The following is a 22897-nucleotide window of genomic DNA, read 5'->3' on the forward strand; positions in this document are numbered from 1 at the left end:
CTTTAACATTATCATTTGTGTGTGTGATGTCTATACTGAGGCATACCACAGTGTGCCTGTGGAGGTTAGAGAACAAATTTGCGGAGTTCTAGGTTGCCAGGCTGTGTGGTACTGCTTACCTACCTAAGTGATCTCCCTAGCCTCAGGCTGACTTTTAAAAAAACAATCATCAGGCAAAGATCAGGTAACTAGTCAAGACTTTCCCAAAACAAAACTGTTAAGACCCCTATGATCTTGAGCAAAAGATAGATAGAATCTTTTGTTATTCAATGAACAATGACACTTTGAATTAGAATAGGCAACCAGTGGCCTGTCCAGACATACAAAGTAGTTCCCCTGTGACACAGCAAACAGAAGGGTTCACACATAGGACATATGTTTACTCTCTGCCCCAAAGAGTTACCAATAATCTGTACACTTGCAGCAAAATGTGAACAAATATATTCAGATATATTTTAAAAGGATAAAAAAAAAACATTTCACAAAACATTTGTTGCCATAGGAACTGCTGTGAACTAGAAATGCCTACATCAAGATTTACACATCATTCAAAGCAGGATCATCTGTACTGCTATGCAACAAGTCATGTAAACAGAGTAGATACATTTCCTAGCAGTCACCTCCTTCCTGACAGGGAAGTGCTCTGTCCCAGACATTTTTTTTTCCAGGGTACCAATTAAGAAACTGCTATTTTCAGAGCAACAAAAATAAAAGCTTTTATTTGTTCATTTGAATATAAAACAGGCGTTATCACAGATGTACAAAGCGTACTGGTGGTTGAACATACAAGAAGGTTGCTGTCCTTTGCACATAAAAATTTTGTTTGAAACTGTGATTGGTTGAGTACATGAGTTTTCTCTAACCAGTCACCACACTCTGAAATAACGCTGCTAACATTCAACTGATAAAGGGACCGTCCCCTTGGGTAAAGTGTCAAGCAGGGTTAAATATATATAATAAACAAGCACCATGAGGAATCTGCTCCTGTTTGATTAGGTCTGTGCCTCAATGTTCATCATGTGCCCTCTTTTTGTGCAAGTTGATTACACGGTTTTGGCTGACTCCAAAAGCACATGGTCACAAGACAAACATTTTTTTTTTAAACATTCTCATGAATGAGTTATCTACAGTACGATTTCTAACATACAACGACCCTTCTTTATTGCTGAAACTGGTGGTACTTAAGTGTCTCCTTTCCTCTTCCTTGCACAACTAAGCTTCGAACCCAGTCCACCAACTCTTTCAAACCTAGTCTAATGTCACAGGTGACAGGATGCAGAAGAGACCTGCTGTGAACGGCTTTTGCAACTGTACTACAGCCTTTGCCCTCCTTGGGTGTGAAGTTGATATGGTGAAAAGTTAAGAGTTATGTTTTGAGTGACATCTAAATTTGCTCTGCTTTCTTACATCAGCCAGATGGAAGATTTCCTGCACTCTGCAATGATGTTTACCAATCAGTATCCTATCTGCAATGTTAAACCAAGTTCCCTTTAAGAGGGAGGAGGGGAGGAGGGGAGGGAGGGAGAGAGAGAGGGGGGGTGGAGGGAGGGAGGGAGGGAGAGAGAGTGCCTGTGTGTGTTCAAGGGTATATACATATGTCAAGAAAATGTTTTTCTGTGTGTGGCAGGGATTCCCCCCTTGGGAAGCTTCAGACTACAGGAATGTGTATTTGAAACATGTATAAACGCATAGCAATGAGCAAACAATATTTGAAAAAATAAATGATTTATGAAGATGGAAGAATGCTTTACATATGCAAAAATTTTAAAAGTGCCACTTAAATTAAAAACAAAACAAAGCAAAACAATCAGCCTTAGATCTCAGAAGTCAAACAAAACTCTCTTTTATCAAAGGGCTTACTGTTGGCTGCAAATAACTAAGGCAGACAAAGACCCCGCCCATAATACAATCAAGAACCTAGTTTCTGCCTAGCAACAATTTTAGTCAGGCTTCTCTAGTACTGGGAGCCACTGAAGGGAACATACTGTGGCAATTACAAAACAAACCCCTTCTTGTAATGCTGTTACCTTCTTCTTGGTCTGATGCAGACAGAGGTACAGTGGCCAAGCTGTGCACATGAAAATGTAGGCACACATCACCAGGGATCAGTTCCCCAGCGCCTAGTACAAGGATGAAGCCGGCACAACTCCTTGTTGCATTAAGTCCCTAGAATAGTGCCTACTCAGGGCCAAGCTAGGAAGCTCCCAAGACCAGAGAATAGAGCTAGCTGGCTATAGTCAAGAAGATGTCACACATAGGCTTTCCCTCAAAGCTGTTCTGTACATTTATCCGCTCACAGTGGCCACTGGAAGGGGTAAATGAGTGACACATGGTGCAAATGACCACAGGGTATCTTCTTTTCATACCAAGGAACAACCAAAAAATATATAAAGTGACATAAAATGCTAAAATAAAATAAAATTGACATTATGCGACAGATTCTTGCGGCTGAGAAAACAGTGCTATTTGCCAACCTGGAGCCCGTCAGTGTCATTGGCACATGCTGGCACGAAAGCATTCACTGTCGTCCTCGCAGCAAAGGAAAAAATAGTGCACATTAGCATTGAATCCCTTCACCATCTCAGAGACGGTGGTGACTCCACTTGCTGGTCTCTGGTCTAAGACAGGGTTACTGGCGATCTGCGATTGCTCGGAAACAGCCAAGTGTGTGTGAATACAGTGGAGGGCGCACCATGCAAGTGACAAGTTCTGCATTTAAACTTTAAAATCTCCTTTGTTCATTAGTGAATTTATATTTCATATATATATATTTGTTGTGATACTATCCACGCAAGATAATACAACACTTTTTTATATTAGCAAACATTACAAGACTTTAATATTCTTGAATGTTTTTTTCTCTTTTATACTTCTAAAGAGATCAAAATAAATTAAACATTTTGTACATAATTACATGTCGAGGAAGTTAACTTATTTTTATCTTTTTAGTTTAGTACAAAGATAGTTGCCGAAATACCTTATTATACTCGCTTCTCATTCTATGTTAACTTCAAGGCCATAACCGGCCTCCGTTTCTTCAGCATGTCTCTGACAAAGAAAGCCGCTAAAATCTAATTGGAAGGTGCTACCCAGAAGGTTCTCGTACCTCAGTAAACTCTCCTAGAAGGGTGAGATCTAGCGATGGCTTAAATTAGATCCATGTCATTAAGATTCCATGACACATTAAAACAGAGAAAACAATTCTTTGTCACACTACATAAATTGTTTAAAAGAACCCATTTGGAGGGTAGAGTATTCTTTTTAATCACTATTTCGGCTTAACAAAATACCACATTTACGAAGAGAGCGCTTCTTATCCAATAATTAAAAAGAAAAAAGAAAAAAAAAAAAGAAAGAAAAGAAAGTTCTTAAAAATGAGCTTTTCCAGCCAACTGAAGGCAGTGATCCAAAGTCCTTTTGAGCAAAATCCAGCGTAAATTCACATTTCATCTCCATGCCAGGGTGACTGCTCCTAGAAGTCCTACCCCCAACCCCACCGCATTAGGCTCCTCCTTTGAGTATGGCCCAAGTGTCTGCATGTCTCTGTGGACACTGAGGAAAAACAAAAACAAAAACAGGTCACATCTGTAGAAAAGTCTGTGGAAGCCAAGGTGGTGAGACTACATGTTATAGGCCACGTAGATGGGATCTAGCTGGTCTGCCAAGAACCCGTCTCGCAGGTGCATCCGTTGCTTCTCTCCCCGGGAGTTGATGGGGATGACACCAATGTCCACCACGACCACCACTCCTACAATCAGGTAATGCTCTTCTAGGACCACATTGGTGACCAAGGGAACCAAGTCCAAGGCTTCCTGCTCTGACCCGTCAAGTTCAACCACAACCACTAACAGGTTTGTCCAGGTAAAGACAGCACTGGAAGACAGAGAGGAAACCACCGTCACAGGGAGTCTTTTACGTGATAAGAACACTTCCTGTTTCTGTTCAGATTTGCCTGGTGCGCCCACCCATCTCCTCACCCTGGCATCCCTCTGAGCTGTGTCAGCATATGGCCTTCCCACCCACAACATACCTTCTTGGATTTTGTCCTGGCATTCTCTCATGGTAGCTCCTGTGCGTTACATAGTGTTTTCTGGATTCTGCTTCTGTGGCACAGGGTGACTTCTGCCCCCTTGGGGAGAAGTCTGCATTCCAGTTTGGTTGCAGTACAGCTGCCAGGGATGTGGTCCCCCCCCTCCCCATTTTCCTCAGCCCTCCAATGCAGCCTATCATCATCTCTTTCAGGTTCCCCGCTCTGCTGCTGCAGGGGTTTGAGTAGCAGCAGGAAGCACCCTCAGCCCAGTGTTCCCACATTTGGGCCCTTGGGCTCAAGCCCAACATGGAACCTGGTCAATGTGTGTGAGCAGGGTGTGCTAGCTGGGGCTATAGGAATACGGGGCTGTTTTGGATTGTTCTGATGCAACTGCCATTGCCAGACCAGAGATGTGCCTGAGCTGGCCCCAGATGATAAGACACATGTAGGGCAGAGCCATTGGCCTTATTTCTAGTCAAATAGCATGACAAGGTAACATGTGAGCATAATTAGTAGTTCTGTTTCATAGTACTGTGTTTGGAGATGACAATCACACAGAAGCACTGAGTCATACAATGGGTGTTTACCTGGTGGAAAGGTCTCCTGAGTACTTAGTCTGCCTAATGACTAGAAGCATAAACCCAATGCTGTACCATTTTAAACTCCATTAACCTTGTGACATTGGCTTTTAGGACTGGTTAAAGATCCTGGGGTTCACAAGCTCTGGCACACAGGTCTGCTTGGCTGCAGGAACAAGGGTGGAAGGAACTATATGAATAAACCACAATGTTCCTGGTAGGAAGGGGGCCCATGAAAAAGGGCACCAGATGGAGAGCCAATCACAGCAGCTCTCCCTTGCTTGTCTAACAATCTCTATTCTAGCTGGAAATAGCATGTACTTAGAGGCACTATTTTTCTACAAACATGAGACTAAGTCTACTAGAAAATAGTGCAAATTTTATTCAGTATAATCAATACACATGCATTATGCTGAAAGAGAGAACTGCAGAGAGCATTATGCAGGGCATTGCCTTGGGACTCTTGCACCCCTCAGAGAACAGTTTTGAAAATGATTCCCAAGAAGTGCTGATATTTCATTCTCGTGAGTCACTGTGACACTGAAATATTGGTTTGCCAGGGCCTCCAAAATACATACATGCCCCCAGACACTTTGGGCTGAATAGTATTATGGCATCTGAAATATATGCTACTGTTCTAAAGTAATAGCAGGCGCAGCTCAGCTATCCACAGTGTGTGGAAAGTGAACTTTGCTGTCATTTCAGGGTTTGCCACAAACAGGATAGGGCCTGGAAAACTTCCCCCATCAGGGCTTTCTCAAAGTCTGTGTTGATTGCTGTGGTGGTGTGAATAACAATGCCCCCATTGGCCCACAGGGAGTGGCACTATTAGTAGGTGTGGCCTTGTTGGAGAAAGTGTGCCATTGTGGGGTGTGGGCTTTGTGGGTTCAGAAGCCCAAGCCACGCCTAGTGGCTGTCTCTTCCTGTTGCTTATAGTTCCAGATGTAGAACTCCCAGCTCCCTCTCCAGCACCATGCCTGCTTGCACGCTGCCAGGCTTCCCGCCATGACAATAAGGGACTATGCCGCGGAACTCTAAGATAGCCCCAGCTAAAGGTTTTCCTTTATGTGAGTTGTCATGGCCATGGTGTTTCTGCACAGTCATAAAACCCCAACTAAGGCTTGTATTTGGCAACATGGAGATGGTGTTGTCTTTGACATGGGGATTCTCAGTGTCAGGCAGCCTAGAGAACATGATGGAGTGGTGAAGAGAAGACACGTGGAGAAGACTATAGGAGGACCAGCAGGAGCAGGGGAGCAAGTCCATGACTGAACAGTTCCCAGGGACCTGAGACCATCAGAATCAAATCCCTTAACTCATCAATTTCCTCCTTCCTGGGCTTTTATAAAACAGGTGAATTGGAAGCCCAGCCTGGCCAGGGTCAGACTCAGCTCAGGAGCCATGCAACAAGTAATCATAGTGATGTTTAGGATAAAAACTGAGAGGGAGGCCCCTCAACACAAGTCCTGAGGGAGAATATAAAGGCAATTAAATAGAGGCTACAGCTGAAATTTATAGTCACATAGGTTCAAGATAAGGTTAGTCCTGGGCCTGTGTCTCAAGTATCAAGAGTTCCTATTGTCTTTTGCTTTTCTGTCATATATCCACAGTAAGGAGAAAACTCTGACAACTGGAGGTCTTTTATTTTGTTTTAGAGGTGCTAAGTATAGAACCCAGGGCCGTGGCCATGCCAGACAAGCACTCTGACACAAGCCCTGGAGGCCTGTGTGGTTAAGAACCGAGGGCAATGTGACCCCAGAACCTGTACATGCAAACAGGAGCTCAGGTACTTGGCCAACAGCTCAACACCGAGATTCAGGACAGTTGTACAACCGCTGTCTAGCACCACACAAAATAAGCAAGTAAATAAATGTACCTGTCCTATTCGGATTCAGTAAAGGGCAATAAGCCTGAGCCTGTGTTTGGAAACACACTAGAGAATGATCGCTCAGAATGGAGGTCTGAAAAGTGCTCCAAGCTGCTCCTGCAGGTGCTTCTCTCACCGGCTGTGGCCTCAGAGTGATATTGGTCACACTAGGCTCTCTGCCAGGAGGGGGCACTGTGCCCTTAGTGAGTAACCACCTTGCCTGTCATCAAGTGAGCTAAGAGCGCTAGCCTCCTTGGTTCCCAAGCTCAGGAGCAGAATGAGCTCAAGCTTCAGCTTGTCAATGGCACTTTACACATGTGGCGAATGGCTCAGGCGGAAGACAGAGATGTTGCCTCTGGGAAAGAGAGCACTTCGTCCCCACCCTTGAGCCACTGTGTGCAGAAGCTTGTGGTTTGGTCTTTGGTTTAATTGAAGCATTTCTTACCCGACAGACATATCTAGTGGGGCCCGGTCAAAACAATACGTCTTTCATGTTTACTTTTCCATGGAAGTGCAATACTTCTTATTACCAAGTATCAGTTAAAGGCACGTGTTGTTGTTGTTGTTGTTGTTGTTGTTGTTGTTTGCTTTGTTTTGTTTGTTGTTGGTTTAATTTGTGAAAACACTATACAAAGGAGCAATCAACATAACTGTAGAAAATAACAACTTGGCTTCCTGGAAACACTGTTCAGGCTAAAAGTCTTGAGCTTCCAGTCACTTGAGATGTCCTCACAGAGTAGGTTCTTCCCTGTACTGTCCTTAGCCCTGAGGAGACTTACCTTGAAGACACTCCATCCTGTCCAGTGTCCAGTGCTAGGGAAACTCCTCCAATCCTGTGATCAATACTTAGGCTCCTCACTCCAGAACAGACAATGCCCTCCCACCCTCTTACCATTCTGTGACACTTTTGTGGGCTCTGATGACTGAAGTCTCAATGTCTATTGGGTGGTACCTCATGCCCCGCAGCTCCATGGCTTCATCCAGTGCCCCCACCACGTAGAGGGCATCATGGCGCTCTGTTTGCAGAAGAAACCAAGTACCAATCACATCCTTTGCTCTATTGTTCTGCTTTCTCCAGAGTGACAATGGGCAAGCAAGGAAAGGAGAGGCAGGTGTAGGGACGGTTGACTCCCTCCTTCTGAGGAGTGTCAGCTGCCTCAGGCTCAGGCATTCTTATGTATTTTTCCAGTGAATGGATGTTCAGCCCCAAGGTTCTCATTTTTTGTCTGTTTTTTTCTTAGACATTTTAATGTCTATTTGCATGTGGAGGCCATAGGCCAATGTCAAGTGTTCTCCTCTATCACTCTTCACATCATTTTATGAGACAGGATCTCCCACTGAACCTGGAGCTCAGTAATGCAGTGATTCAGTTAGGATGGCTGGCTAGCAAGCCTCAGGGATCCTTCTCAGTATCCTAGTTACCTGTGATAAGGCCACATCTGGCTTTTTTTTAGACATTTGTATGAATGTGTATTAATTATACAAAACAGTAAGTTACATTATGACGCTTTCATACAGAAACACAACACGCCTTTCCATCATTACCCTCTTACCCCCTAGTCACTTTTTATCCCATTCTGCCCAATCTATGAATCTGCCCATGGGGTTTAAGCTGATCTTCTTTTGGACCAGCTTCTACCCCCAGACATAAGTTCACATCTTCATCAGTGACCAAGGGACTTGGCAAGTGATCAAAAGAATGGGCACCAGTCAGCACTTACAAGCCTGGGCTCCGTGGGGTGGCACTCACTCTGCAAGTGCCTCAGGGCTTCACCTACTCAAAGGCACCAAGGTTACATCTTGGTGTAATGTACCTGGTTCCCTCAACTCACATTATAGGAGTTCTTCAGAACAGTGATCTCATGTGTCAACAGGAGGGAAAGCCTAAGACTTACGTTTATCCTGCAAAAGTAACCTTACAGCAATGAAAATGTGGTCAGCCCACTCTTTGCCTAAAAATAAGAACTCTATCTTTATTTTTAACTTAAATTTTAACATAGCATGTTAAGGGAAATTTGAAATAAACAGCTGCCATGAAGTAACAGCACACAAACCTTCTCTAATCTAAGCAGACAAGCAAGACCTGTATTTGCTTCTGCTTACCACAGAGCTTTGTTTCCTTGCTTGGAGTGTGAGTTCATACCATCATGCAGGGCCAGCGAGGTGGACACAGCACCCACACTCTGCTGCCTGTGCCCTGTGGCTTAGCTGGGCAGGATTCTACAGGTCTTTCTTGAAGGGTGTAAACTGATACCACCTTTCACGTCCATGAATAAATAAGCCTGTGACTACCCATCATGAGACCGCCACACAGGCATGTTCTATCCCCTGAACTCAGGACTCAGGTTAGCAGGCTCGGTGATTTAGGAAGCCTCATCAAAGTCCAGAATCTCATCTGCCCAGGACTTTGGTCTCATCGTGACTCTCTCTCTCCACTGTATTTTTTGAGACAGAGCCTCTCACTGAAACTGAAGCTTGCCAATTTGGCTAAGCTGGCTGACCTGTGAGCACCAGATATCCACCTCTCTTGCCTTCTTTTTCCTGGGATTACAGGTGTGTGTGGCTACACATGGCGTTTTATATGAGTGTGGGGATCTGAACACAGGTCCTCATTCCTGCATAGCCAGCACTTTACCAGTCGCACTATCTTCCCCAGCTCCTAACATATTGAAAGCTTATTGTTTTGTGAGACATGCACTCTGCCACAAACCACCTTCTAGGCTTGTGAGTATGCTTTGGTATCTTGGCTTCATGAAATACCCCAGTGGGGCTCTCCATATGGAGACACAGGCAGCTAGCAACAACACATAACACTGCTAGACACAGGGCTGTGCCCTAAGCGATGGGAGCAGCCAAGTCCAGTTGCAGGCCACCAGGGCCCAGAGCCTCAGTACTCCTTCCCAAGCGTCACAGGAGCAATCCTGGTAGGGACAGCACATAGCCCCTGGAACTCATAAGGACACTAAGCACACTTCACCATTGGGAGTGCTGGGCTCACGTTTAGCCTTACCTTTGCTTTTGGTTCTCAGAGAGACAAAAGGAAGGGTATGCACATGTTCATGTGGATGCAGCTGTATAGGTGTGTGCACGTTCATGAATGTGAACATGAGTGTGAAAGCAAGAAATCAGCTTCAAATATCTTCCTTGGCTGCTATCTACCTTGTTTGTCGAGACAGGGTCTCTCACTGAATTTGGAGACAATATGACTAGGCTCACTGGCTAGATGGCCCCAGAGAGCTAACTAACTTCTAGACCTAAGAGCTTAACAAACACATGCTTGAGTTCTGGGAATTAAGCATAGGGCTTAACGTTCATATAGTAAACACTTTACCAGCTGTACTATCTACCCAGCCCCTACTTGTCTTTTAAGGTCAGGCACTTTCAGATCAGAAAGGGCAAGCAGAGGTCCTGGTGTGGCTCTCAAACCTCAAGGCCATTTTCAGTGTTGGTCAAACTCAAATTGTGTCCAGTGTGTGGCATCCTCCAGCCTACACTTACCTCCATTGGCATCCGTGAGCTCAGTTCTCCTCAGGAAGCCCAGGTAGCCTGTTCGGGCCCAGATGGTCTGGGTGTCTCCAAAACTCAACCGGGAGTTGAAATGATCAGACTGGAGAGATTCATCTCCATAAATGGTAAAATAGCCACTGGCATTGTGGGCACTGTGGACCCAGATCTATGGACAGAAGGAAATATCACTGTGCATGAGCCACGCTGTGCACCCAGCCTTCTGCATGGAAGGCAAGCTAACTGTCTCTACAACTCAGAAAGTTATTTTCCACAGTGGCCAAGGTTTCCTTGGTTCAGTCTGAATACAAGGCAATGGTGGTTTTGATCAAGTATCTGGGGAGGATGAGATGGGTGCAGGGAGGACAGATACCCATGACGTTCTCTATAGTAAAAATACTATATAAAATAAGCTACAGTTAAGCAATCAAACAAGCCATTCACTGGCTGAAATTTTCATTAAAGCAGATAACTGGAAGATTTTATTTTATTTTTTATTTTTTTTTTAACTGGAAGATTTTAAAGTGAACAACGTTGTACGAGTTTCTTCGTAGTTTTCCAAATGTGATGACCATTTCTAAAAGCAATTAAGAAATTGCTCAAAGCTTTAAGATTGTGCTCTTCCCTTTTTATATACTTTATTGACTTATTTAATGTATACAGTGCTCTATCTGCATGTACACCTGCATGCCAGAAGAGGACATCAGATCACATTATAGAAGGTTGTGAGCCACCATGTGGTTGCCGTGGTTGCCGGGAACTGACCTCTGGAAGAGCAGACAGCGCTCTTAGCCGCTGAGACCCCTCCCCAGCTCATGCTCATCCCTTCACTTGGCTAGCATACCTTATGAAGCAGACTATGGTAAGACAGCACAAAGTATGATGAAGGGGCAAAGTTAACAGAATAGGCAGACAGGTGGTGTCGGACCTGTGGCTCATGGTTAGGTAGAAGCTGACACAGATGCAAAGCAATAGCTGTGGAACCACAGGAAAGGCCCTGGGAAACAGTAGAGCCAACACAATTCCAAGGACATCTGTGCAATGCATCCAGTAATATTGGTACACAGGGCCACACCCACAAACAGGGCTTTCAGAGTATCCTGTTTGCAGTACAGGCATTCTAAGATCAGATATTTTGTTATTTTACTAACATAGAAATACGGGTGAAAACCTCATCCGTACGGTGTACCACTGTAACCCAATACCCCAGGATAGTGCCTGGATCCTAACAGACATCGACTGAGTACCAGCTGAAGTAACTAAAAGGTAACATGGATAGAAGGACAACATCAGATGAGGTAGGGACAAGTGTTTTCTGTTCTCCAGTGTGTAATATTTCCTTGCTAAGGCAACTGTGACATATTATATTGGGTGTCAACTTCAAAAAGATGTAGATTTATTTTGGAGACAAGTCTCTGGGCACATCTATGAAGGGTTTTCTTGATTAAGTTAGGTAAGGTGGGAAAAATGTGGTGCCTAAATGTGGGCAGTTCCACTCATTAGGCTGCATTCTAGACTACATAAAAAGGAGAAAGCCAGCTGAACACCTTCATTCCTGCTATGCTTCTCAGTACAATGGGACCAACTGCCTTGAGCTCCTGACATCATGGCCTCCCTGCCATGATGGCCTGGGACCACAAACCAAAATAAACTCTTCCTTATTTTGCTTTTGTCACAGCAACAAGACAAATAACTAATACAGACAATGCCACATAATTCAGTCTTAAAGGAGGGAAATGGAAGCCTGCCATTCCTAACAACTCGAGGGAAGAAGTCAATGCAAGACATGAAGCCAGATCTAAGACACATACCCCTAATCTCAGATTTGGACTCTCAAAAGTGCTCACAGAAAGCAGAGAGCCAAACAGCTTCCACTGGTGCCTGAGGGTAGGCAGGGTTGGGGAAACGTTGGCTGGAGGGTATTAGTCTTTGTTCAGACGATGAAGGACTTCTGGGAGCTAACACAACACATAGACTGCTTTTTGGCTTGAAAATTGGCAACAGAACTTAAATATTCTCACCACACACAGAAAAGGTAATTATATGAGGTGATAGGTGTACCAATTACCTTGACTGTAAGTTATTTTACAATACATGCAGTCACTACTACATCACAAATATTATGTGCACACCTTGACATATGTACTTTATTTGTCAATTATGGTTCAATCATGTTGGAGTGAAAATATGAAAAAGTCAACTTCCTGACCTCTCCAGTCCTGGTTGCCTTCGGAGGGACAGAACTCTGAATGTAACACTTGACTAACCTAATTCAGATCATTTTACAAAATCACAAGATTCAAACAAAGGGTCACAAAGTCGCCAGTCACAAAGATAAGAAAAGGATGTGGAACATGGAAATGGTTAGGACTTGCTCCTAAGTCATGAGTCTGCCCACATGCTCTGTGGGAATATGTTCCTGGGTGGGCTGAGACTGTCCTGCTGCTGGTGACATATAGGGCTGAGGATGCAGGTATGCTCACACAAAGATATCCTCAATTGGGCAGCCACGGAATAGGCAGAATAACCAGATATGGAGAGTCTAAGACTGGGGCTGTGTCCCCCATGCCCTCTACTTTCTCTGAGAAATCTTACCAACGGAGAGAACAAGAAAGGTGTGTGACACTTGACCTCACTGAACGAGTGTCATTAGGACCTTGCTGATGTTAGTGGTGAAAAACTTAGAGGCTTGGAAGCACGATGAGATATTTCTCTCCTTGTCAAAGCATCAGGACAGGGAACCACAGTGGGTAGGATGTCATCACAAGTGACAAAGTACTACTGTTTGCTCTCTGATCTAAAACACATATCTAACTACCACTTTGCTAGTCTGTGGGCTTTTGAGTTTTGTGGCCATTATGCTGGGTGTAGCTCTGTTCACTCTGTAGATTTCAATACTGTTCTGATGAAGGAGTTCTTAGAAACAGAGAGGGCTCATAAGAACCCTCTCCAAAGTGAGTCTGTGGAGATCAAACTTGCTGTGCTTTTGGAATTCTCTGATAACAATGTTTCCCCTGTTCTTAGGGGTATGCCACTCTGTAGTACTGAGCTTTCCAGGGGTGACTGAAGCTGGAAGGCACATCTCCAGGTCCTTCCTGGCCACCAGGACTTGTCTCATGTGAGTACCATGAGCTGTGGATGATAGCAGGTATCAAAGCAAAAACAGGCTCAGAGGTTAGATCTGGGAGGAGACCATCTCCTGGAAGACTCTCCACGACTCACCTCTCCAAGATGGGAGTCCCCCAGGGGGCCTTTTGTTTCTGGATTGGCAATAATGATCCGGACCCCAGGAAGTATCTGTTTGAGACAGAGGGGAGACAATTTCTGATTGTGGTTAAAAAGGCAGACAAGCATCACACACTTTCCCTTCACAACCTTGCTTCAATGCCAAGTGGCAATTTCCTTTCCAAAAAACCATAGAGAGAGCATCGTGGCATGAAGTTAAGTGTGTGTCATTACCAAAGACTGTTCTCATTACCAATGTGCTACAATTCTACAGTCTGGGGCAGAGGGCATTTATTCGCTTTGAGATCTGATTGAGTCCCTCTGCCCAGACTGCATCACATATTAAAGGCTCAAAGGCCCACTCTAACATGTGACATATGGCTGCCTCAGCTCAGAAAATGTAACATTCAATGGTCAAGTTGAAGCAAGACGCTCTGGTAGGAACTCCTGTCACCCTGGAGCAGTCAGGGTGACTTGAAGGGTGGTGACCCTGGCATCTGTTCCCAACAGTCCCTGACATTGATATCTGAAGGTAATATTGCAGAAAGTGACTGACAGAGGTAGAAACTCAATATCCTGCTCTGGCCTCTGCATGTGTGTGAGCATGGGCATGTACACCACATATACTTGCATAAATAAAATAAACTTAAAAATAGAACTATGGCAAATGGAGTATGAATTGGCATTTGGGGCAAAAAGGAAAAATTCATATAAGTTTAAATATATTTTTAGTTCTTTGAAGACTGCAATAATTTGACAGACACTAAACTAATAGTTGATCACTGAGAACCATTATCCACATACTTCTTTAGTGTGATATCTTGATTTTTAGTGAGACAGTTGGACAACAAGAATCAATAGACTAGTTCACAATCTTTGCTTCCGTTAGGTCTGAACAGGTGACTGAACAGTAGCCGATGGTATTCAAGTATAAGACAGTATGAGAACCTTCTCACGGTTCTGAAAGTCTTCTCCTCATAAGGATTGGAACATGGGATTGATAACTGAACTGGAAAAGTCATATTAGAACCTTGGTACTCCTGAAGAGACACCATAGAGAGACAGGTAGCACTGAGGCTTCTAGTCACTCCAATGCGGCATAGATTTGTTATTTAAAAAAAAAAAAAAGTATTCACAACACTGTTGTTGCCTTCCTTACAGCCAAACCATCTGAAACATTATCTTTAAGACGGGTTTTTTCCCGAGGGAACATACAGTCTCTGAGGACACATTTCTTCACACAGTAGAGCCCATTCATCCCTACTTACCTTCATGCTGGAGTGGGACTGAGACACTTTTAATACTTACTTTTCCAGACTCCATCAGAGGTAAGCTATGAGGAGATCCCCTTTCTACCAACCGGACTCTGTAAGTGGAAACATACAACATTCAGTGGGCTTTTTGGATCACGTGACTGTCTTTGGCCACCTTTGGTATGTGGCTTGAGCGTGGCAGGCTATTAAGGTAAGTTACTTGTTAGTATTATCCTACAGCAAAGGTAAAAGTCCCAGAGAGGGCTAATGAGAGCAGAGGCAACAGCCCTGGCAAAGACAGATGGCAAGAACACATCAGCATTGGCCATAGAGAAAGGATATGGAGACACATTTGCCCCATCCGCAAAACACCTGGAAAGATGCCTCTGCACTCAAAGGGGAGGGATGGGTAGTAATTGGCATCCTTAAGCATGACGGAGGCCCGGGCCATGAGCTTTAGGCCTACAGTGGGTATAGTTCTGCTTGCACGTAGGTAACATGCTGAGAAGGCAAAGCTTCTGGGCTTAGTAGCCACACCAGGCCTGCTAAATTAAAAATGCTTGCGCTGAGGAAACAGTGAAAGTTCTCCTTAGAAGGAAAAGCATAGTTAATGGTAACCCTGTCTGGAGAACTACATAGAACTCCATGGCTGACCATGGCCTGAGCTGGCGCATTGTCCCTCCCAGGGCTCTATCACTGTGTAGTCTCTGTGATCTTCACTACTCATTTCCCCTTTTCACCAGTTAACCAAGGACTAGATGCTGTTCACTTACCCACAAGGCAATATTGTGTGTGTGTGTGTGTGTGTGTGTGTGTGTGTGTGTGTGTGTGTGTGTGTAGGGGTGGGATGGAAGCCACAGGTTTTTTGTTTTTTGTTTGCTTGCTTGCTTGTTTTGTTTTTTTGAGATAGAGTTTCTCTGTGTAGCCTGGGCTGCACTGGACTTGCTTTATAGACCAGGCTGGCCTTGAACTCATAGTGATCCTCCTGAGTACTGTGATTAAACTATTTTGCTTTTCTGAGTAAGAGAATTTCACTGGCCTGGAACTTGCTAAGTAGGCTAGGCTGGCTCACTAGGAAGCTCCAGAGATCTACTGTTTCTTTCTTCTCAGAGCAGCTAATATAAACATGTGCCACCATGCCTGACTTTTTGAAAAATTTTATTCACACAAAACAAGGAGAAAATGAGTGTTTGCAAGCACTTGAACAAAAAACACAAGGTGAAAAAAAAAAAAAGAGCTGGATCAGGTTTGAGGTTAGGGTTATGTTGGATTACAAGTAGTTTTCCCTCTATGAGCTATATCCCCATAACCTTCTAAGACACAGAATACACAAGTCCCCCCATTCCTACACACCTGATAAAGACTTAGCAATGGCCACGCGAGGGGGAAAAGCAGATAGAAGAGGCACTGCAGTGCACACCAAAGTGCACACACACTAATTTTCTGAACAAATGAAGTAATTGCACAACTACCAACAAGGTGATCTGGCATCACTGTCAACATTAGGTTCTTCACAGTGACTCTGAACGCTGATTTAAGACCTAGAGAAGGCCTGAGCTCTGCACTGTTGTCCTCACCCTGAGGGTACTGACTGATGCTGCCAGGTTACTGAGCAAGGTGACTGAACTAAGAACACTCATCCAGGGCCTCCATTGCAGTCTCTGAGTTACAAGGGTAAGTGGATATTACTGAGCCCTACTCATTTAGAGCTGATTTATAAGGTTGATTTCCTGACATATGACCAAGGAGAGGTGGGTTGGCTGGAGAGCAGGAAAAGGCTCCCCATTCAGAATGAGGCTGAGGACTGTTTAAAAGGAGCTCAGCCATGCCACTGGGGCTGTACAGTTCTACCAGGAGCAGCTTCCTCCTGTCATAACATGTTTAGTTCACCAGATATTTAAAGAGGATGAGAAATGTGAACAATATGTATTTCATGAGACACCAAGAAAAGGGCTTGGAAGTAAGCTCCATGGAAGATTGGGGCCTCATCTCAGGAATGGAAAGTAGAAATTCTTATAAAAATACCCATGAATGAGATTCTACAAAAGGCAAATTCTTTCAGTTTTCTCCGTGGGGACCGTTATCTGACTTTCAAGTATACTTTAGAGTCTAGTTTCAAATGCTGGGTAAACAGAGAAATCACATTACATCATGATGCAGTGATCACATTCTAATATCAGGTTCAGTTAGTGAGCTAAAGACTTCTTCTGCCTGAAAGGAGCCAAACCTGAAACAGAAGATGAAAAAAGCTAATAAATAAAGATTTAAAAGAATCTCAGCCCGGCAGTGGTGGCTCACGCCTTTAATCCCAGCACTCAGGAGGCAGAGGCAGGCAGATCTCTGTGAGTTTAAGGCCAGCCTGGTCTACAGAGAGAGTCAGGACAGCCAAGGCTACACAGAGAAACCCTGTCTCGAAAAAAGAAAACAAAACAATCTCATCTAACCTCAAGGCATCTGTCAGTCACTTCAGCCAGAGGGACAATAGGCTCCAGGGAACAGATTAAGAAGGTAATAAATACAGAGTAGTGCCTGCCCATGTACAATTGTTAGAATAGTCACCTGTCAGAGGCCAATGTTGATCAGAAATGCACATGCTATACCCATGGCCCAGCTCCTATCTGCTAGAACCACAGGCCACAGCAGACCCCAACTCTTCCCAGAAAATCCTGGAACATTCTTGGATAAAGTATGCAGAACACTGACACATAAGCCACAAAAGCACATATTCAGGTTGGCATGTGCACACACATACACCAAATACATCTGTGTACATGCAACACACACACACACACACACACACACACACACCTCACACAATACACACCAGGGCCCCTGGGTTAACAAATGTCTGATTTTATCCCTGCTTCTCCTATCCTTGTGCTGACCAATGTAAGACCCCTGAGGTGCCTTTTTCTCTGTCCACTGCTCTTGGGAATCTTGATACCCAGATATTCACTAGGTAGCAATCAGTCTAGAATACATGCTTTTCTTTCAATTCCTTCCTTCCTTTCTTACTTCTAAGATATTTCTCATAAAGTCCAGGCTGATGCCAAACTTGTGTAGACTTTCTGGTCTTCCTACCTCTGCTTGCTGGGATTACTGGCATGTGCCACTACCTCCAGTTTATACACACTAGGGATGGAGCACAGGATTCCTTACGTGTTAACCTAAGCAAGTATTCTACTAATTGAATTGCATCCCAGCCCTAGAATTCATACTGCTCTAGCCACAGCCTTTAATTATGACTTCAGTTTATAAGCCACGATAGAGCCAAACAAATCACCACTCTAGATCTTTATACTAGCACTGGGTTAAGATCTGACAACCTACTAAAGCTGTTTCTTGAAATGTCTGAGAAATAGTTTCCTTTCCTACCTAAAGATGGAACAACTCAAGTGCTTAGGAAAATATCAAACTGAAAGAGATCAAGTAACTATAAATTCATTTTAAACAAATAACACAGTAAATAATACCTTTTAAGAATTAATAACAACTCTCAAGTAGCCCTTGAATACTTTCTCTTGTATATGTGGAACTATATTTATCCTGGAAACTAGAGGAATATGATCCTCATTATGTGAAGCAGAAATGTTCTCCATGGCAACCTGGCTATAAACACAGATTACCAAATCCCTAACACGGGGACTACACGAATAAAGTGGGTATAAAACAAAGAGGCATAAAACCAAGCAGAATGGTTAATAAGTCTATTTAATCACTTGCTTCTGTAGGATGGACCTACAGAGATCGTGGTCTCAGTCTCTGAGCTAGCATGCACCTACCTGTCCTCTCCCCTCCTTTCCCTCACAGTGCACAGCATGCTGACAACCTAAGCTTCCCCAGGTTAATTAAGTGATAATTGGGCAGGTGTCTTGACGCTCCCAAGTGAATGCCCCATGAAATCAATTGGTAAAGTAATTAATCCTTATGGCAGACCTTCACATAGCTATAATGAGAAAACCACTACCCTACTTGCATAAGAACACCAGAAGAATGAAAGAGGATCAACATTTTCAGCAACTTCTCTGACTCACTACCTTACAGTTTGCATTTTTTCTTAGGGTAGCACATCAGGGCTCTGTGGATGGAGACACCAGGCCTCTGTAGGTAAGACTTACCTCAGCACTACAATCTCTACCCTTTCTCTGCCCAAGGCTCCCAGCATGTTCCAACTTACCCTAAGAACCACAGACCTTCCCCCCCCCCCCCATAGTTACTAGAGATACCTGCAATGACTAATTTTATTGTACCCATTGTAAACATAGGGAAATTGAGGCCCCAGAGCTAACACCACATTCCAGGGTCATAAGCAGGGAGATAATGACTGGGTCCTCTCTGATCCTGGAGGCCCTGTCATGGGAGCTGCAGCACAAGGTATATTTTATGTATGTCAATCAAGGTCAAAAGCAAAATTGAAGATGTAAAAAGTGGGTATTATTTTCTCCTGGGAAGAGGTGGCTTCAGTGTGGAGGAGACAGATTGAGTAGAGAATGACAGACTCAGCTTCTCAAAAGGCTACGAGAAAAAAGCCAACCATTGGGGGAACCCAGAGCATGCTATTGGGGCTGTCAGTGACTCTTGATGTCAGGAAGATGGACCACCACAGACACGTGAAGGAAGGATGAAGATGATATTGAGATTCTATACAGTAGGCCAAGGAAAAGGGGCCTAGACAGATGGAATGAGGTGAGCAGGCCAGACTTACACAGAAGGTCAAACAAACAGGAACACTGTAAATGCCTTAAAAAATACAATGGAGGATGGGTCTGAGGAGATAACTCAGTCAATAAACTAGAGTTACACACACACACACACACACACACACACACCATGCACCCATATACACATATCCCACAGTGGAAATTTAAGAAGAGTGAATTACAGTCATAGAGTTAGGAAGCATCTCTCATTCACAGGTGGTGGGGAGGAGCTGCTGGGGCAGAGAAAGAGAAAGAGCAGACTGAAAAGGCCTGAGGCAGACCTGAGTGAAGAGAGCTGAGGGATAAGTTCCCAGGAAATACTCTGCTGGCTGAGAATAGGGCTCAGTTTTTCTCTGATATAGATGAGAACTGAGCAGGTTATTTCAGGGAAACTGCATTGTAACATATTCAAGCTCTAAGAGGGTGCCTGGGCCAGTCCACCATGCTTACGGGAGGCCTGGGGGCTGCTCAGACACAGTCCCTCAGTCTCAGGTAGGCCATGCGAGAGAACAGCATTCCTGATCATCACAACTGATGGCATTATCCAGTGAAGTTTACTGACAATTGACCCTAGAGCATCTTCCAGTACACAACTCACTGTCATGTCTCTTTCTAATTATTTTTAATGAGCAAAGCAGCCTAGGCAGGGAAGACTATTACTACTGACTTGACATTAGGGGAGAAGTGTCATTCAAAAGGCCTTAGTCAAGATCATGGGATTAGGTGATCACAAAGAACTCAACTTTAACACAGGGCTCCTGCTCTTTGCAGCAGGGCAGTGCTGGTCTTACTTCGTCACTACATACCGTGCAGACCCACATTTCATAGCACTTTCCCAAGCCTGCCCTTCTCAGTAAGGACATCTGTCACCAACTGTCACAATGAAGACAAATGATGGGTTAAAAAGGTTAATAGGTGAGGAGAGTTCTTGAGATATTCTGTCCTTTTCTCAAAAGAAAAAAAATCCGATATCCAAACATTAGGCCTTCCCCATTTTTCAGGCACTCATAACCCAAGAGGATATCCAACTACACTCCACTGAGAAGTCTACTCTTTCTGAATTTGGGGGGGGGGGCAAAGGCAGAAGTGCTGAAGGGTCATTAGCACAGGCACTCTTTGAGTAAGTTATAGAAACATGATATTTTCCAGTAAGGTTTACAGTTAAGTAGACTTGTTTTCAGATACATAAGCTGTCACTTGAAGACCCTCACACCTCTGACCCTGGGACAAGTTAATCAATTGTTCTAAGGCTACTTCTGCATTTAGGAAGTGCTCCATAATTGAACTCTGACCATTCAGAACCTGATTCTGTGGGGCACAGTGCTGAGGGGTGTTTCAGGATATTTGATCACACTGTGAACTCTGACAATGTGTTGTTTATTGGAAAAACCTGTTTCTAGTTGTATTATGGCTCAGCCCTAGAACACACCTTTAATCCAAGAGCTTTCTGCTTGAATACTGTAAACAGGATTAAATAAAGACAACCATAGGTCAAGAGGTGGAGCAAGCAACCAGTTGACAAGGATTGAACATAGGAAAAAACCATAGAGAGGAAGAGGAAGTCAGGAGGATGGAGACACACAGAGGAAGTAGAAAGGGCGTCATTCAGTTTGAGGGTTTTTTGAGATGGCATGGGTAGCTACTTTTTGGGGACTTCCTCTGAGAAGGAAGGTCAGCTGGGTGCTTTCTCTGCCTCTTTGTGCCAGAAGGTTTTCACCCCAACATCTGGCTCCCAAGCCTTTATTGGTAAAAGCAAACAACAGAGGGCAAAGTCATTTTCACTGGTCCCCAGTCTCCATGTAAGGGGCTTTAATGGCACAACATCTGCTTTTCTGTAATTGGGTGAGTCTAACAGGGCTATGCCAGCCATCTACAAGATGCCATTGACTTCTGTTTGGTGCTGTAGATGTTTTAGCACTCGTTCCATACACTGTGGGGTGTGGGCAGTGTTCCTGACTTCTACCAACTACATGACAGAATATCATGTTTGAAGGCAAATTGTACCAATCAGAAATGGCTCCAGATATGGTTCAATATTGGCTATGGGGAGACACAACCTTTTGAGAGTTGGGAGTGGTGACTCTCCTGGTCTCCTGGGGGTGCCAAGTTCCACCTGGCCTCCAAATTAGGACCCCTCCTCACTCTGCAGAGACACTGGTCCCTATCTCTGAAGAGTTTCAGCTGCCTACTAGGTACTGCAGGGTGCTTCCCATGCCCTCACCCCTAACCACACAACCACAGTGTTGCTAACAGCCACTTCCAAAAGGCACAGGGTAAACAGCACACTACCTGGTGTACAGCAACACATTTATTTAAAACCTAACCACCTATGAAACATGTCACCCTACACTTATGTCTGTACAGCAACAATGGTGGTGCATTCCCATGGCCACCAAGCATAACACAAACCATTTCAGTGGGAAGATTTTGATTTAAAATAATAACATTTTTCTTCTTTCCTGAACATCTCAATAGGCCCTCCAGTTGAGGCAGCGCTTCCTCCAAAAGGTCTTATCTTGTGTGGCCCCTGCCTTCTCTTCCTAAGACATACTTAATACAAGAACAACACATGGGCACACACCAATAATCTCACTTAAAAATTTTGTTCAGTAGTTTCACAGAAAGGGCAAGTTCACTTCTACTTAAAACTTTTTCATAAAAACACCTACATAGGGCATTTTTACAATCTCTCTCTCTCGCTCTCCTCCCCCCTCTCTCTACACACACGCGCGCACACACACACGCGCACACACACACACACACACCTCATGTAGAAATACAGCTAGAATGCTGACATATATTGCCATGCAAAATAGACCCTCACTGCGACGGCGTGACTTCCAGTTGGCAAACTGGATCATCAGATACTTCTAGTCATACCACCAAACTGGTGCTACCAAGTTTTTATCTGTAAAGTTTTAGCAAACTTGCCCAGCCAGACACTTTGTCTATATAATGACACTCTGAACAAGTAAACACGGCTACTTTCGTTCTAACTTAGATGCATTCATGCTGGACCACCACAATGGAGGAAGAGAGGAAAGGGAGAGAGAGGAAAGAAACCATACCTGTCATGTCTCAGGGCTCTCATGTCAACATAGACAGTGGTAGGGTCAGGTCCTGATGTCCCCTGCAAACAACAACAATGTGGTTAGCCTGTTTGCATGGAATGAAGCTGTGTCTATACTCTCTACTAACTGGTAAGCATTTGTTTGGTTAAACCTTAAACTGAACAAACAACCCCAAAGACTAATGGTGCTAAACTAACTCCTCTCCAAGTAGCCTTTTAACATCCAGTTTGATCATCTAAATTCCCAAAGAATGCCTTAGGATCACACTGGTCATTCACAAAGCTTGACTCTAGCCATGCATGTATAATAAGAATGAAGGAAGGGATATAACTTGTTTTACCAGGAAAAGTTTGACTGCAAAAGTGGGTTGTCAAGACATGAAGCATCTCTTGCTCCGACATTTTCACTACATGCATCAGAAAGGCTATTTTTAGACCTTAAGATACCAAAGCAAAAGTGTGACAGGAGCTGACAGATTGAGGAGGAAGATACAAGAGATAATTATTTTGTTCCTTTTAATCCTGCTTGTGCCTCTAGCCTTAGAGGGCTATTTTTGTCTGTGACATAAGTCATGGAAGTTCTGCGTTACTCCAAGTCAGCTGAGCAGTAAATACTCTGAGCTGTCTTCATTTAACAGTGCTGTCCAGAAAGCTCATTTTGGTATCATAA

The 22897-nt window shown here is 44.0% G+C and overlaps 1 protein-coding gene across 6 annotated transcripts in view; it reads right to left on the reverse strand.

The window, feature by feature from the left end:
• Positions 1-690: 690 nt before the first annotated feature.
• Positions 691-22897, reverse strand: part of DIP2C (disco interacting protein 2 homolog C) — a 377861-nt gene continuing 355654 nt past the window's right edge. For all 6 annotated transcript variants that reach the window (XM_084781752.1, XM_084781751.1, XM_084781749.1 and 3 more), the window contains 6 exons: positions 22226-22287; positions 14513-14570; positions 13202-13276; positions 9974-10148; positions 7368-7491; positions 691-3873 (listed from right to left, as the gene is read on the reverse strand). In XM_084781752.1, coding sequence (XP_084637878.1) covers positions 3621-3873; positions 7368-7491; positions 9974-10148; positions 13202-13276; positions 14513-14570; positions 22226-22287 — 747 coding nt within the window. In that variant the 3' untranslated portion in view covers positions 691-3620. The remainder of the gene's footprint in view (positions 3874-7367; positions 7492-9973; positions 10149-13201; positions 13277-14512; positions 14571-22225; positions 22288-22897) is intronic.

The sequence above is a fragment of the Acomys minous genome, assembly GCF_964271855.1.
Source record: "Acomys minous genome assembly, chromosome: 5".
Taxonomy (NCBI): domain Eukaryota; kingdom Metazoa; phylum Chordata; class Mammalia; order Rodentia; family Muridae; genus Acomys; species Acomys minous.